General features: G+C 36.5%; 1 protein-coding gene across 1 annotated transcript in view; it reads left to right on the forward strand.

Annotated features, from left to right (window-relative positions):
* Positions 1-898: 898 nt before the first annotated feature.
* LOC111145804 (fukutin) overlaps positions 899-18379 on the forward strand; it is a 60395-nt gene continuing 42914 nt past the window's right edge. Inside the window, exons 1-3 of the mRNA XM_022501036.1 lie at positions 899-1081; positions 11835-11894; positions 16074-16277. Of these exons, the coding sequence (XP_022356744.1) occupies positions 977-1081; positions 11835-11894; positions 16074-16277 (369 nt within the window). The 5' untranslated portion in view covers positions 899-976. The remainder of the gene's footprint in view (positions 1082-11834; positions 11895-16073; positions 16278-18379) is intronic.

Here is an 18379-nt window from a genome sequence, read left to right on the forward strand (position 1 = left end):
TGATTCAGCAAAAGGAATGACAGGGAAGATACAGCAAAATAGTTGTGAGATTTGTGGTAACAGAATATGATAAAACTAACATGGTAGAAATAACTAATAAAAGTCCAGATTGAAGGAGGAGAAAAAGCAGGAGGGTAAGTATAACTTTGCTGATTTCCTCTTCTTATTCAGCTGGAGAACAAAGGATAAAAAGTTTAGACATCAAGTTATAGAGGTGTTAGTATATTTAAAGGAATAAAGATGAACACTTGAAAACTAAATATAATATGTTTAACCAAAATCAAATAGTGCATAGGAGGTACAAAGAAGTAGAACTGTATTAAATTTCTTATCCTAAATAGTCAGATGCAACCAAAGATGAAAAAATAAAATGTTTTATCTTTGCACATTATTTACATTTGCAAAAAACTGAAAACATATATGAGATACTTATCAAGACTGACTATATCCTAGATCACAAAAAACAAAAAGCTATCATACAGAGGAAGTTTCTTGACCAGAAGTTTTCTCAATTTCTTCTATGGAAGTGGTTCTTCATGTGGTCAGCAGCATCAGCAAGGCCTGGCCACTTGTCAGAAGTGCATACTTGGAAGCCCCATACCACGGCTACTGAATCAGAAACTAGGCGAAGTCCCTAGATCTCTGTTGGTCAGATTTTACAGATAACCCATTTATGTTTATTATTTGCAGTTGTTGTTTGTAGAATGCCATGATAAATATTTTTGTTCTTTCATATTTGGTCTTGTATCTGTTTATTTAGGAGAGGAAATTAGCAAATCAACGAATGTTCTGTAGAACTTTAGGTAACTTTCTTTGTTGTGGTGCTGGTTATTAGAGGTGAAAAATTGAAAGTAGGTTTTTGTTTCTTTAGAAATATCTTTTTTGTTTACAGAAAAAAAAGAGTGTCTTCTTATCCAAAAAAGATGAAACGAACACGGTTACTCTCAAAAGACAACCAAGTGAGCACCGCAGACTAATGAGTAGAATCAATAAGAACGTGATTTTGGCGCTTTTAACTTTGGCAAGTTCTGCATTTCTGCTGTTTCAGTTGTACTACTACAAGCACTATTTATCAGCAAAGGTAATATTTTTTCTCTTTTCTCATCGTTAGGCTTCATTTTAACTGTATATTTTCCTAACATAGCTCCCTATTTCAGTACATAAAATTAATCTCAGTTTTTCAGATTCCTGCAGAAATAGTTCCTACTGAGATTCTCATCTTTGTGAAGTGTGGCAAACAATTCACCATTGCAGTTAAATGTTACTATAATAACATGCTAGTCAAAGATGCCAAGTTTCAGTAATGTTTAATCTATTGAAATTTTTTCTGATACAGTTAATATAAAAATTATTACTCTTCTAAACACATCATCCCTTATTGGAAAGAACTGAATAATAAATAATTTTGATAAAATACCAAAATTAGTTTATTTTAGTACAGTGTACTTCTCCCTCCCATTCTAGGGGAGGATACTTCTCTGCCCTAGTTGACCTTGACCATGGACTTACTTTGGCTGGTGGAATGTAACAGACATATGCAGAAATTTCAGAGGGGCTGTTATATGACTTCCCCTTTGTTCAACCCTGACCTACCAGGAGAACAATGTGCCCTGGGTAGATTCTGCCCCTCCAGTCTGGGCCCTGGATGGAATGTATGAAGCAGACCAAGGTGTAGCTGCCTGGCTGACTTGCAGATCTGACAGAAAGTAATGCGTATTAGGCTCTAAGATTGGTCAAGTTAATTGTGAAGCATTGTTATGTGGGATTGCTGGATGTCATTGTACAGATGAGAAAACCAAATAACAGAGATGTTAGGTAACTTGCCTACACAAATCACCCAATTTCTAACATCCAGGGCTGACAGTCTATACTTTACTCCATTCTTTCCAGGCTAAATTATTTTTAAAATAATTGACAAATACGGAGGCTACCAGCTATCTTGGGTGTTTATCCAATGAATGTCTTTGTGTGACATCTTTTACCCCTTTCTGATTATTTTCTTAGGAGAACGTCCTAGAGTGGAATTTCTGGATCTCATATGCATGTGTTAGGTTTTGTCACATATCGCAGGGTTATATTCCATAAGGATGAGTAGTGTGCCTGATTTCCTGTACCCTTGCCAAATGTGGAAATAATAGCAATAGTAATGACAGTAATGGCATCTGTATTAGTTAGAGATGCTTTGGATGACTAATAGTAGCTTAAACAAATAGAGGGTTATTTGTATTTTCTACCTTTAAGTTCAGAGCTTCTAAACTTCTCTTGACATTTTCCTTGTGCTAGACAAGGCTGGAAGAAGAAATATTGCATTCTAGAAGACTTCTACTTTTGTGACGTTAGCCAGCAGATTTCCAGATATAAAATAATCTGGGAGAGCAAGGTTTTACTACCGTGTTGTTCTTGTTATTTAGCTTTTCCACACTTTGTAATAGAGATTGCAGAAAAAAAGTGTGAAAATAGGTGTCAGGTCAGCTTACACAATGTCTGCCACAGCAGCTAACATCTTTTTGTTGTTTATATGCTTGGCATTGTGCTAAGCATTTCACATACATTTAATTCTTATAACAACAATTCTTATAACAACAACATTTAATTCTTGTAACAACAACAATAATTCTTATATAACAGTATATCTTGTGCTTTCTGTTTTCCCAGAGAAAAAAACTGAGGTTTGTTGAGATTTATTAATTTGTCCAATGTCACATAATTATTAATTTCTTTTTAGAGAGAGAGAGAATAAGCAGGAAGAGGGGCAGAAGGAAAAGGAGAGAGAGAATCCTAAGTAGTCTCCTTGCCCAGCGCGGAGCCTGATTTGGAGCTCGATCTCACAACCCTGAGATCATGACCTGAGCCAAAAATCAGGAGTTGGACACTTAACTGATCCACCCAGGCACCCAATGTCACATAATTATTAAATGAGGGAGATAGAATTTAAACATAGGGAGTGTACCCCAAGAATCTTGTTCCTAATATTAAACTCTATTAGTGGTCATTTATTTGATTACTAATGGGGCTAAACATCTTTCCATATGCTTATTGCTTCTTTTTATTTCTTTTTTATTTTTATTTCTTTGTATTCCCATCTGCATATTTTTCTGGTGGTGTGTTCTATATAGTTTTAAGGATAGTATACCTTTATCATATATATCTCAAAACATTTTTCCTGGTTTATTAATTTGGCTTTTAACTTTATATTCATGTATAACTCTCCCAATACATTTGTATTTAATTTTTGGTAGACAGCTTTCTTCTTTAGGGGATCTGGTTTTTATGCCATAAGTAGCCCAAGACTGGAAATATCCACCTGTATTTTCATCAAAAACTATTTATATTTATTTTTTTAACTAAATAGAATTTACTTTAGGATAAGGTATGAATTAGATATCTAACTTTAAGTTTTTCCCACATGGTTAACAATTTGCACCAATATCACTTTTTGAATTCCCTTCATTAACTTAGAAATCCCATCTTAATTATACATTAAATTCCTACAAATAACTACAATCCTGACCCCTTCCCCTGAATGTATTATAGCTTTAGCTGTCAAAAGCACAAACTCAAGCCTGGGATTAAACCTATCTATACTGTTTATTAGCTGTGGGATCTTGGGTAAATTACTTCTAAATGCTGTTTCCTCATCTATAATACAGGGAAGGTAACAGTACCACCTTGTAGACTTGTGAAGCTTAAACAAATTAATGCATGTAAAACATTTGGAACAGTGCATGTCACATACAAATCAGGAAATATGGGCTTTTTTGGGGGGGCTTTTTTTTTTTAAGGAAAGATGCCATCCAATACAAGGTTGTTTTTTTTTTTTTCAAGTGATGTCTTTCATTCATTGATTCATTGATTCATTCATTGATTCGTTCATTTTGTTTCAAGTTTTTATTTAAATTGTAGCTAGTTATCATATAGTGTATTACTGGTTTCAGCAATAGAATTTAGTGATTCATTACTTATATGTAACACCCAGTGCTCATCAGAACAAGTGCCCTCCTTAACCCATCATCCATCTAGCCCATCCCCCAGCCACCTCCCTCTATCAACCTTCAGTTTGTTCTCTATAATTAGGAGTCTCTTATGGTTTGTCTATGAGCTATTTCTAAAAGGCTTATTTGTTTATTTATTTGAGAGGGAGAACACCAGCAAGGGGAGGGACATAGGGAGAGAGAGAGAGAGAGAATCCTCAACCAGACCTGCTGAGCACAGAGCCTTACATGGGGCTTGATCCCAGGACCCTGAGATCATGACCTGAGCCAAAACCAGGAGTTGGATGCCCAACCGACTGAACCACCCAGGCACCCCCATGAGCTATTATTTTTATTAATTATCTTCAATTTTATAATCAAAAGTTGTATTTGTTATATTGTTTCCATGACATACAAACTCCTTTAGTAATAAGCACCATATTAATTAATTGAACAAAATAAGGCATAAAATTAAATAAAGTTCACTAAACCTGTATACTGTTAAATTTGAAAAGTTTGTATTATTTGTACTAGAGTTCTTGTTTTTTAAGTTCACTATTAATAATAAGTAGAAATGATAACATCTAAGTTCTGAAATATCAAAGATTACTTTTATTAAAAATATGGCAATTATATTAAACTATTCCTAGATAGGTAATTTTGCGTTCTATAAAATGGAGTTTTTTTTTTTTTTAAAGATTTTATTTATTTATTTGACAGAGAGAGATCACAAGTAGACAGAGAGGCAGGCAGAGAGAGAGAGAGAGAGGGAAGCAGGCTCCCTGCTGAGCAGAGAGCCCGATGCGAGACTCGATCCCAGGACCCTGAGATCATGACCTGAGCCGAAGGCAGCGGCTTAACCCACTGAGCCACCCAGGCGCCCCTAAAATGGAGTTTTAAACTTTATTATCTCAAAACTTTTTATTTGAAAGTCACTATTTGCCAAGCATTTTGACAGGGTGATAGAAGCAATGAGAAATGGTTTCTTTCTTCCATTTATAATTTATTGGGGACGGATGCTACTGGAAGTATGGATGCTTCTTGCATGTTATTAGTGTGAAGATAAAATACAATCTGTAAGGAATACAAGTAGTTTATGCCAACAGGAAAAAAATGCTTTATTTAAAAATAGTAGGTGTAGTTAGAGTAATAGATACTGAAGCGCCCAACTTTTTTTTTTTTTTTAAGACTTATTTATTTATTAGAGACAGAAAGAGAGAGAACAAGCAGGGGTGGGAGAGAAGCAGACTCCCTGCCAAGCAGGGAGTCTGATGCAGGAGTCACATCCAGGTGCCCCTGAAGCTCCCAACTTGTAAATTTTTTTCAATTTTGTTGAAAATATTTACACTTTTTGCTTTTTATTTAACTTCAAGATCTCACTTAAACTTTAGGGAAATACAGATGGATCTTGAGTGTTTAGTATAGTTTCTTGTGACACAGGAAGAGAACTCAGTTTTATAAACTTTGTTTACTGATTGTATCTGAATCGCATTTCTCATTTGTTCAACATTCTCATATACTCAATCTTAGATAAAGAAAATTCACACAAATAAAATGATTTCTAGTTCAATTAAATTAGTTTGATTTGTTAGCAGGAGATTACAGAATGGTAGCCGTGATCAGCCCTAACTTATAGGTCAGCAGCATCAGTGTAAAAACCATTAATTTGAAGTCATGTTTGAACTTCAAGGCAATTTAGAAGGACATTTGAGATTATGTATTAAAGCTAGGACAGGAATGAAAAGTTGGTTTTATCAGTGATCACAGCCCACTTGTAGTAGTGAATTCCTGCAGCAGTGAATGTTGAGGACTGCAAAGCTTTTCAGGCTTTTTTCAGGAGAGAGTACTCTTATCATTGGTTAGGGAAGAAGGGTTATTGCTACCTTAGAGTTAAGGTGATCTACTTTTGATCTTTTCTAGGGCTTTGCCACAGAATTCCTTTTGGCCCTAGCTGGTTAGACAAATTTAGCCTTTCAAGATTTTCTCAATGAGGTCTGAATCATCTAGTTACTTGTCAGCATTAAAGGGAAGGAATTACTATAGCTCTTGGGTTGGCTACAACTCCATACATGGGTGGATTTGACTTTTCACATTCCAGAGAACAACTCTCTAGATCTTTGAAACACAAACTCTTGTGTGACGGCCTTGTGAGCATTTTCTTTGAGCTCCAGTTTTCAAGTAATTGGCTGACAGTTTGCATCACAAAGGAAGGGGTGTCTGTAGGACCCCCTAGGGAATGTCAGTTGTTCATTGTTTCTTTACTGCACCAACCAGGACTGTGATTATAATTCTGTGTGTTCATTCGGTCTGTGTTTATTGATTACTTGTTACATACAGGCCACTTTACAGGAATACAGAGATAAATAGAACACAGGTCCTGCTCTCAAGGAACTTATAATTTGATAGAGGAGGCAACAGCATTAATTCTTGAGTTCGAGGCCCACATAGTCCCGAGTTCAAATCCTCATTTGGTGGTTTGGCTTACTGCAAAGTCACCTAACTTTTTTGAGCCTCAGTTTCTTTAAACGGGCCTAATAGCAACATTGCTGGTTGAGATAATGTATGAAATGCATCTCACTTAGTGTTTGATATATGGTAGATGCTCAATAGATGGTAGTTGTTAGTTTCCGCATTCTAGTCCTTTTAAAGTTTACATTGCTGTTTGATACATGAAATTGTATTTAATTATTACAGGCTTCTCACGAGCCTACATTTATCATTTTTTCATAAGTAAGTTATCTGGGGCCCAGATATCTTAAGCTTCTTGCTAAAGATTGCCAAGTTCAGGTCCTAAAACTTACATCTTCACTCATAGAGTCTTCTATGAATATGTTCAAACAAAATACTGTAGCACTGATAAGATATGAAATGAGATGGCTTTAAGGTATTACGGGTCACAGTAGAAAATTGTAGAGTATTGCTGCCTCAGTGGAAGGAAGACAAAGCCAACGGACAGTGTTTGTATAAAGAAAGCATTGAGTGAACCAAACCTTAGTGATGTTCTTAACTTAGAACCATAAGCAACACCAGTGCCTGCAGTGTTCATCTATTCTTATTACCTGGAAAGCCACTTACAGGGTTCTGTGCTAGGATGTCTTTCTTTGCATTATATGTAGTGACCTCTGTGTGTTTGGTTAGAAGGCCGGGAGGGAGTGGAAAGGGGAGTTTGGATTTCAAGTTCGGCAATATTCATTCACAGTGAACAATTTCATGTGCCATTATTAGACATGGAAATGAATCTGGTAGCCATTTAGATCATCGGTGACAAAGGTTTTTTAAATATTTTGAGTTAGTCAGTTGCTTGCTAAAATCATGAAAGAAACATGATTGTAAAAAAATCTTCTTTGACTATTGGCTGATTCTCTATGCTCTGAAGGATAATATATGGGTCATTTCTTGGGGAAGAGTATTCCATCTGAAAATCTGATGTAGTATGATAAACTTTGATAAGCTGTTCTTCCTCTCTTCTTATCCTTTCCTCCACCCACTCCACCTCCAATTACCACCACCATTCAGGAGAAATGTGAAAGAATTTCTTCCATTAGAATTGAGGGATATTTAAACAGTACTTCCATGTATTCCCAGACTTTAGACTTTTAGGTTTTTTAGCCAAACACTTTGTCTTATTAATAAACAAAGCTTTCCCACTGTCTCAGATCACATTTATGAGTCTTAACACCAAGAACTTCAATGACTTTGGAGTAAGTAAAAGAGCAGTGCATCTAGTGGAAGGAAAGGCACTGAAATACAGAAGGGGAAAGCTGCCTAGAGGGTTGGTGAATTTACCATGGTTAGTGTTTCTGATCCTTAGGATTGCGAATTAATTTTTTTAAAGACTTTATTTATTTGACAGAGAGAGAGAGAACACAAGCAGGGGGTGTGGCAGGTGGAGGGAGAGGGAGAAGGAGTCCCCCTGTTGAGCAGGGAGCCTGACCCAGGGGCTCCATCCCAGAATTCCAGGATCATGACCTGATCTGGAGGCATACACTTACTAAGGCATACACTGACTTATGCCCCAGATTGCAAATTTATAAACAATTGAAAAAGATCAGGTTTTTAAGTCTGACTGTTTGATTTTTTATAGGCATGAGTAATGATCATGCTAGGTTAACAATTCTGGTTTTTGGTTTCTGCAAGCAACTGATTGTTGGCTACTGTCTTTCAAAAAATGAAAGGATTTTTCCTTAAATATTCACCTCCTATATCCCAAATACTTTCTCTTTAATGGCATATCTTAATTTGACTCATTTATCAGTGGAGTTCAGTAGCCACCAGACTTTTTCTATCCTGCTTTTTGGTATCTGATTCCATCTCTCCATTTATTAATTCACTTCACATAATTTTAACTCTAAATTCCTACAGGAATATCTTTAGGCTTTAAATTTTTTTTTTAAAACTCCTGATTTTATATAACATTTCTTTTAGGACATTCAGCCATTTATTTCTCAAGTGTTTGTTGACCACTTACTGTGTGACAAGCACAGTACTAAGCTGTGAGACAAAATGATGAGTCAAATGTAATCCTTGCTGTATAGGAAGTCACAAATGATGTTATAATCTTAGGTCATAATCTCAGGGTCCTATGTCTACCTTTGCACTCACACAGAGTCTGCTTGAGATTCTCTCTCTCCTTCTCCCTCTGCCCCCTGCTCGCTGGCTCTAAGATAAATAAATCTTATAAAAAAAAAAAAACCTATAAAGAGACACACAAGCAAATGACAGTATAATATGTTACTTCTTCAAAGCACACTTCATAAACCCTGTTCTGCCTACTTTACTAGTTATAATTTAAGAACTCTTCTGTTCTTAAGTCTCTAGCTTTTGTAACCCTCTTTTATACAGCTGTCACAGTTATTTTTCTTAAGATGTGATCCACTTATTCTCTGCATAGCATACCTATGGAATAAGATCCTAATTTCTTACCATGGTATGGTAGATAGTCTTTGCTACTCAAGATCCTGTCTTCGCCGCACTCTGGGCTTCAGGAGGTAACCTGTATGGACTGCATTAGCTGAATTCCTTGCCTTTTCTAGTTGAGGTCAGCCAATGGGAAACATCACCTAGAGGTTGGAGACCAGGAGGAAAGAGAGGCCAGGTTATTTATTCTTGGGGTTCTCTCTTTCTAGGATCATTGCTGGATAGGGACTGCATTCCTTCGAAACAGCTACAGTGTAGCCACTGGGTGCCGGTAACTGTTCCTCACCAGAGATAGATTAACCATTCAGATAAATGAAATTTCAACTGCAAGGCCCCTCACTTCCAAAGGCCTTTGAAGGGGCCTTAGGAGTATGTTACAAAGCTATATATTTTGGTGAAGTTTGCAGAAGAATTTTTGCATTCTTTTTCTTAAAAAGGACCACCAAAATTGTGTAATTTTCAGGCCCCTATAGAACTGGATCTTCCTATGTCCTTATCCTTGATCCTTCAAGCTTAGGTAATTGCAAAGTTTATAGGGAATGAAAAACTGCTGAATAACCTACTTAGAGAGGTTATGGTTGAATATTTAATGGATTAAATAATATTTTGAGTTGGTTTTTATGAGTATAAGTTTTATGAGTATAAGTTTTCCAGGTAAAGAAGGATGGGAAGGGCATTACAAATAGAGGAAACAGCCTATTTGGAAAAGATGAGCTGTGTGGAATCTATGTGGATATCTAGAAAAGGATGAGCCATGTGGATACCTAGAGACCAAAGAAAGCACAAACGTCTTGAGGCAGGAACATGCCTGGCAGTTTTAAGAAGAGCAAAGAGATGAATTTGGCGATAGAGGAATTTTGCTTTTATTCTAAGTGATATTGGGAGCCATAGGAAAGATTTGAGCTGATATGTGACATGGTCTGACTTAAAAAAAAAAAAGTGGTAGTGAATGCTCTGTTGAGAATAGATTGTTGGATCAAGGGCTAACACAGACCAGTTAGAAGGCTGTTCTAGTAATTTATACAAGAGGATGATGGCTTGGATAAGGGAACTGGTGGTAGAGTTCATGAAAAGTGGAAAGTAGAGCTATCGGAATTTGTTTATGGGCTAGATGTTGGGTATAAAATACAGAAAAGAGTGAGGGATAACTTTAATATTTTGGGCTTAGATAATTGGAAAAGGGAAGTTGCTGTTTACTGAGATGGGGAAGACTAGGAGAAGTAAGCTTGAGGGATGGTTAGATCTGGAGTTTTGTTTTTTTTTTGTTTTTTTTTTTTTCATACATGTTAAGTTTGAGATGCTTATTTGATGGCCAGATGAAGAAGGTGAATAGATAGTTGAATAAATTTGTAATTCAAAGGACTGGTCTGGTTGGAAATATAAATTGAGAGTTATAAGTGTATATATTGTATTTAAAGCCAATAAGAGTAGATGAGTTACCAAGAAAGTGAACGTAAAGAAATGGGAGAAAAGTCTCCTGGTGTGAGTTTTGGGACCCTCCAATACATCAGAAGTGGAAGACCTAACAAATGAGAGTTAAGAAGGAGCAGCCAGAAAGAAAGAGCAGGAAAACCAGAGGTAGTCAGGATTCTGAGAGCCAACCAACTGAAGTGTTTGAGTGAGACAGATGTGATCTACAATTCTTGATAGATCAATAAAGATAAGGGTAATAATAATAATAATTGATCATTGGGTTTAGCAACATGGAGGTCATTGGTGATCTTGATGAATACTTGGAGGAGTGAATTTAATCTTGTGAGCACATGAGGAGTGGACTTGGAGGCAATGAGAACAGATAGCCCATTAAGGGTTTTGCTTGAAGGAGGACAGAAAATTGTTAGTTGGGAAAAGAGGGGTGGGTTGTTTGTTTTAAGATAGGAGAAATACTATCATATTTATATATTGATGGAAATGATCCAGCAGAGAAAGAAAACAGCTCGGAAATTCAGTCTCATCTACTAATGGAGAGCTATGGTGAGCAACAACGGCTATGTTACAGAGTTTCCAGTCTCTTTTTAAGGATGAAGATTACAAAGCTGTCTCTTAGTGCTTTATTCTCAAATATCCCTTGGTATGAAAATGTTATTGTCTAAGTTGCAGAGCTTATGAGAGACCAGTTCTGGCTTTACCTTAATAACTCAGTATATCTCTCTTTTCCTGCTTCCTTCCCTGCGTTTAACAAACCATCATTAAACATTTACTCATTACTAAGCACTACACTAGTCACTGTCAATACAGAGAAGGATTGGACTTGGTCCCTGCCCTTAGATATGCAGTGTAGTGGGGAGATGAGTCTCCTTTTTAGGAAATTGGGGTATTTTTCATTTTTTAGGGTAAGGCTATTCTTACTGTTCTTCAGCATCCTCCCATCTGTATCTTCTAGGTAAAGAACATATTCAAGACATAAGAAACTTCCCTGGATCTTCTTAGGGCTTGAAACATTCTTCCTATTGTCTCTAGACCATCAGACATTCTTTTTCAAAATACTTTCAAAGTATCTTGGGGCTTATCAGATGAAAACTCATAGTGCTTTCTTCTGATTCTCTAGACCTGAATATTTAAAAAAATTTTTCTTTTTTAGTGGAGTATAGTTGACACATAGTGCTACATTAGTTTCAACACAGTGACTCAGCAGTTAGTACATTAGTTAGTACATTACTACAACATAGCAATTCAGCAGTTATGCTGTGCTCACCACAAGTGTAACTACCATCTGTCATGCAACACTATTAGAGTACCATTGATTGTATTCCCTTGATTGTATTCCCCATGTGTCCCTTTCACACCATAACTAGAAGCCTGTATCTCCCACTCCCCTTCACTCATTTTTCCCATCCTCCCACTCCTCCCCTGTGTACCCGCCACTAGTTCGTTCTCTGCATGCCAAGCCAAATAAGTCAGAGAAAGATAGCTTTAAATTTACTAAAAATTTTGTTATCTTCTTAGAATGGAGCTGGTTTATCAAAATCTAAAGGAAGCCGACTTGGATTTGATAGCACACAGTGGGTATGTATGATAAGCATGAGTGAAATTCCTCATTTACAATGTTCATTTGGTTCATTTGTCTATGTACTTGATAAGTATTTGTTGAATGATGACAATGGTAATAGCTGTCTTGGTGGGCAGTGGGAGTAGGTGGTCGAGAGGAAGAGGTAGGCCCTCGTTCAAGTGCGTTACATGCAGTATCTCATTTAGTCCTTATGGACACTTTATGAAGTCAGTACATACTGTTATCCTCAGTTCACTGAAGGGTTTAGGGTTAGTTGACTAATAACTGACTGAATCTAGATTGTAAGTATTTGCTTTCAAAATTCTCACTCACTTAACTATGGTACATCCCCAAATGAAAAAATGTATGAATCAGAATTGAACTATGAATAAGGGACAATGATGATTAGGAATAAAAATCAATTCAACTGGTTTACTTTTTTTTTTTTTTTTAAGATTTTATTTATTTATTTGACAGAGATCACAAGTAGGCAGAGCAGCAGGCAGAGAGAGAGGGGGAAGCAGGCTCCCTGCTGAGTAGAGAGCCCAATGCGGGGCTTGATCCTAGGACCCTGGGATCATGACCTGAGCTGAAGGCAGAGCCACTGAGCCACCCAGGCGCCCCACAACTGGTTTCCTTTTTAAGATAAGGAAAACTAGCAGTGTATACGATATATCCCTGTTTTGATTTATAAATTTCAGAACTTATACATTTATTAAAATGTGTTTTCTTACCTTTTTTCTAGGCAAATTTAGAATGAAAAAGGATGCTAGGTTACTAGTTAGTAATAAAAAGTTACATTTCTCCTGTTAGTATACATTTTGGATGTGACTAGTTATTTCTTGTGGATGACTTCAGTCTTTGGCATCTCTTTAACCAGAGACACAAAGCTTCTAAGATAGAAAGTAGATTTTCAAAATCATGAAGCAGCAGTGAAAGCGTAATAATTCTAGCTTGTTGCTGGCACCAATTGGTTTTGAACTATTATCTAAAAAGTAAAGTCTGGGATATCCTATACCAGGCTCCTCAACTATGAAGTATCAAGATGAATTTCTAATTTATTAAAAATAGTAGAACAGGAAGCCCCATCTTTTTCATTCAGAGAAAGATCCTGAGGTGGGAGAAAATAATGGATTTTTTTTTTAAATTTTATCCATTTATTTGACAGACAGAGATCACAAGTAGGCAGAGAGGCAGGCAGAGAGAGAGGAGGAAGCAGGCTCCCTGCTGAGCAGAGAGCCCGATGCGGGGCTCGATCCCAGGACCCTGAGACCATGACCTGAGCCGAAGGCAGAGGCTTAACCCACTGAGCCACCCAGGCGCCCCAATAATGGATTTTTTTAAAAGAGTTTACTTCCAAGATAAGTGGGCAAAAATTAAAGAATGGCTCACTACATTCAGTAAGTTCTCCTTGTTAATTACATTGCATGGTACTAAGAATCAGTGTTTGTAATTGCAGAATCATGAGGAAGGGGAGAAGTACTAAAATACTTTTGTAATAGTATTTTAAAAAGAAGGAGGGGCGCCTGGGTGGCTCAGTGGGTTAAAGCCTCTGCCTTCGGCTCAGGTCATGATCTCAGGGTCCTGGGATCAAGTCCCGCATAGGGTTCTCTGCTCAGCGGGGAGCCTGCTTCCCCCTCTTTCTCTGCCTGCCTCTCTGCCTACTTGTGATCTCTTTCTCTGTCAAATAAATAAATAAAATCTTAAAAAAAAAAAAAGAAGGAAAAGTGAAATTTGATCAGTAAGTGTGACTGAGCCCTGATAAAATTCTAGAATAAGTTAATAAACAGATGAGAGCACTTAGGAAAGAAAATGATTATTAGGAGCTAGCCTTTCACAAGAACAAGTCCCACCAAGCCCTGTTAGATGACTAGGCTATTACAGTCTTAGTATACCCTGTTTTTCTTTTTTTTTTTTTTTTTTAAAGATTTTATTTATTTATTTGACAGACACGAGTAGGCAGAGAGGCAGGCAGAGAGAGAGGAGGAAGCAGGCTCCCCGCCAAGCAGAGAGCCCGATGCGGTGCTCGATCCCAGTACCCTGGGATCATGACCTGAGCTGAAGGCAGAGGCTTTAACCCACTGAGCCACCCAGGCACCCCTATACCCTGTTTTTCAACAAGACATTTTTCTTTCTTACAAACAAAATGAAGGTCAGATGGTAATAGTCATGTTTATTTAGAATTAATTGGATTTAGAATCAGTTGGACATCTGTTTCCAAGGAGCATTGATAATTGCATTGATAACAACCTGGAAGGCATATTTAGAAGGTGATTTAGAGAATCTCTTCTCTACCCTGCCCTAATCTATATTTATATCAATAATTGTAATGAAGCCATAAATGTGTTCATCATGTTTGTATTTAACACTAAGCTGAAAGAGATTCATTCAACAAACATTTATGAAGCACCTTATATGTGCTGGTGTCTGTCACTTCATCATCTTTCTTTCAAAATTATTAATTTTATTTTCCTGGTGTAAAGCACAGACAGCAACAACCATAAGAGAGAGGAAAAAAAAAAGATAAATTAGAATCTCACAATTTAAGACTTCTAATCCTCAAAAGACTCCATTAAAAAAAGTGAAACAAGATGGGATCGGGAGCGAGACAAACCTTATGAGACTCTTAATCTCACAAAACAAACAGGTTTGCTGGGCTGGGGGAAGGGAGAGGGTGGTTGGGTTATGGACATTGGGGAGGGTATGTGCTATGGTGAGTGCTGTGAAGTGTGTAAACCTGGTGATTCACAGGCCTGTACCCCTGGGGCTAATAGTACATTATATGTTAATAAAAAATAAAAATTAAAAAAAAAGACTCCATTAAGAAAACGAATAGAAATGCCATGGAGGAGGAAGTATTTGCAAAACATGTATCTGACAAAAGACAGTGTATCAAGAATATATAAAGAGCTCCTACAACTCAAAAGCAGATTTTTTTGTTTATACTCTTTATCAAATTGAGGAAGAATTCTAGTCCTGGTTTGCTGAGAGGTTTTAATCATGACTAGGTATTGAATTTTGTCAAATGCTTTTTCTGTATTAAAATTATCATAGGATTTTCCCCCTTTATTCTGTTGATATGGTAAATTTCATTGATTGATTTTCAAATGCTAAACTAACCTTTCATTTCTTTCTTTCTTTTTTTTTTTTAACCTTTCATTTCTGGGATAAATCCTGCTTGGTCAGGGTATTTACTTTTTTGGTCTTTTTTTTTTAAACTACTGGAATTGATTTTCTAGTATCTTGATAATGGTTTATAATTTTCTTTTTTGTAATATTTTTGTTAGGTTTTGGTATTAGGATTGCACTGGCCTTGTAAAAATGAGTTAGGAAGGATACCTCCCTGCTCAGTTTTCTTATAAGTTTTGTAGAACTGGTATTATTCCTTAAATCTTTGATAGAATTTACCTGGGAACCATCTGAGTCTGGAGTTTTTTCTTGTTGTTACTATTATTTTGATATATAATAAATATATATGTTACATATATATGTATAACAAATATATATGAATATATAACAAATATATATGTTTAAATTCAATTTTGGTAATTGGTATAGGGCAATTCAGATTTTCCATTTCATCTTGTGGTAATTTGTTAATTGTGTCTTTAAAGAAATTTGTCCATTTTATCTAAAATTTGTGTTTTCAGTAGGGGGCTCTACTTACTGCCTTAAAGAATTATATTTTAAAATATTACATTATTACTTGAAAATCAAACTATATATGGGAATAGTAAAGCAGGCAATATATTTTAGTTTGAATCTTTTGCTTAGAAAGATTAGTAAGCAGTATTACAAATATGAAGAAAAGTGGCACATACAATTGATTTTTGATTTTGAAAAGGTTGACATGACCAGTTTTTAAAAACTGACGTGTGGTATTTCCTCTCCCACTTTGGCTCAAAAAGATTTAGTTAATACCAAGGGAATAATTTTTAAGCCCAAAGTTTTCATTTGGGATACGACTTCCCCTGTAAAGATTTTGTTACTCTTTTGATGTATAATTAGTTAGTAGCTTACTGTTCTCTAATAGTGTGTTGCATATATTTTTGTTATAGCATATTTTACCTTGTATTATAAATCTACTGAGTGAAATGTATATATGTATATGTTCTTATAAAATTAATAAAAATTTAATAAGATGGATTATTGTATTGGTTTAGAAGATTTAAAGGGATTCTTTTCCTCTCAAACAGCGTGCAGTTAAAAAATTTATTATGCTAACATCCAGCCAAAATGTACCAGTGTTCCTTATTGATCCTTTGATTCTGGAATTGATTAATAAAGACTTTGAACAAGTAAAAAATACTTCTCATGGCTCCACTTCAGAATGCAAGTTTTTCTGTGTTCCAAGGGACTTTACTGCGTTTGCACTACAGTATCATCTGTGGAAGAATGAGGTAAGATGATTGGCTTTCAGATAATAGAATGTGTCTTTTACAAATTAGTGTGGGGTTAAGCCAGTTTAAAAAGTAAAAAATAAAGTTCATAGAAATTATAACCTGTCTACATACATAATCCACTAAGTCAATATAAGGTCTTAACTATAATATAATTTAAAAATAAAAGGAGATGTTTATTTCAGCATGTAAATATTCAGTCATGACTACATTAGAAAGCATAATGAAGTAATTCAGATAGTTGCACTTTTCAGTAGGATTATTAAATATAATTAGCATCAAATATAGACTCATTATGAATGATATTGTTAGTAATGTGGTTTTTTTATTTTTTATTTTTTTTTATTTTTTTTTTAAGATTTTATTTATTTATTTGACAGAGAGAGATCACAAATAGACAGAGAGGCAGGCAGAGAGAGAGAGAGGGAAGCAGGCTTCCCGCTGAGCAGAGAGCCCGATGCGGGACTCGATCCCAGGACCCCGAGATCATGACCTGAGCTGAAGGCAGCGGCCTAACCCACTGAGCCACCCAGGCGTCCAGTAATGTGGTTTTTTTAAAATAGTAAACAAGTTTCCAACAACAGAAGAGTAAAATTATCTCTCCTTTAACATAGCTATTGTAATCCTGGGAAATAGAGACTCAGATCATTATGAACAAGGTTTTCACTGCAGGACTCCCTGATAGAACATTTGAGATTATTCAGGACACGGGGCAGATTTTCGTATTTTAGATTGTAGGATGTCAGGCCTCCAAATGCCAGTGGTGTGTTCCTCAATCATTAAGATAATCAAAAATATGCCCTCAGATTATTTTTAAAGACTTTATTTATTTATTTGAGAGAGAGTGAGAGAGAGAGGGGGGGAGTATGAGTAGGGGGAGGGGCAGAGGGAGAGGGAAAAGCAGACTCCCCTGAGCACGGAGTCTGGCATGGGCTCCATCCCGGGACCCTGGGATCATGACCTGAGTCAAAGGCAGACGCTTAACCAACTGAGCCACCCAGTCACCCCGTCCACATTTTTAAATGTCTCTTGGATACAGTACCACTTGCTTTGAAAACCCGTCCTTTAGAAGAAAGAGAATGTGCCACAATTGGCAAAAACCAGTAGGACCGTAGCTGGTGGAAGAAGCAAAAGGTCAGAAGGGGGAAAATGTGGAAGATTTTATGAAGATTGTAAGGCCAGGCCTAGAAGTATTATGTGGTATTTCCTCCACATTCTTTTTTTTTTTTTTTAATATTTTATTTATTTATTTGACAGAGATCACAAGTAGGCAGAGAGGCAGGCAGAGATGGGGGAAGTAGGCTCCCTGCTGAGCAGAGAGCCCGGTGTGGGGCTCGATCCCAAGACCCTGGGATCATGACCTGAGCCGAAGGCAGAGGCTTTAAACCACTGAGCCACCCAGGCACCCCTCCTCCACATTCTTTTGACCAAGACACAGTTTAACTCTATATCCATAAAGGAGAAGACATTTTCTCTACCAGAATTAACACTTTCTCACATGTAACAGTATGAACAACAGTAACAACAAATATCTATTTTGACCTGCTGGGTACTAGTCACTCTTGATTCCTATGGTTGAGGAACTTGCAGTTTATTGATGGAGTTTAAACAAACAATTAAAAAGCAGTATAATCAATACTATGATGGAGGTCTGTGTCTGTAATGAAATGAGAGCATGGACGAGGTTACACCTAATCCAAATGACAACATTCAAAAGCAGTAAGTGATGTGAATAATGTACTCTTGGAGAATGTTTATGAATGCTGTGGCTTTTAAGATAAACTTACAAACACAGCTCCATAATTTAATAACATTAAAGTCTGATATTACCACTTAGGGCTTTGTTTTCCTTAACTGTAGACTAGATACATTGATATTTTCCTTTCTAACTTCAAATAGTTTCTAGGGACATCAGATGAGATAATTAATGTGAAAGAGCTTCATGTACATTATATAAATATAGACTAAAGAGGTAGTATTAAGAATATAAAGAACCATGGGCTTCCTGAGTGTCTCAGTCAGTAAAGCATCTGCCTTCGGTTCAGGTCATGATCCCGAGTCCCTGGATTGAGCCCCACATCAGGTTCCTTACTCCACAGAAA

The sequence above is a fragment of the Enhydra lutris genome, unplaced genomic scaffold, assembly GCF_002288905.1.
Source record: "Enhydra lutris kenyoni isolate GAN:26980312 unplaced genomic scaffold, ASM228890v2 scaffoldscaffold13, whole genome shotgun sequence".
Taxonomy (NCBI): Eukaryota; Metazoa; Chordata; class Mammalia; order Carnivora; family Mustelidae; genus Enhydra; species Enhydra lutris.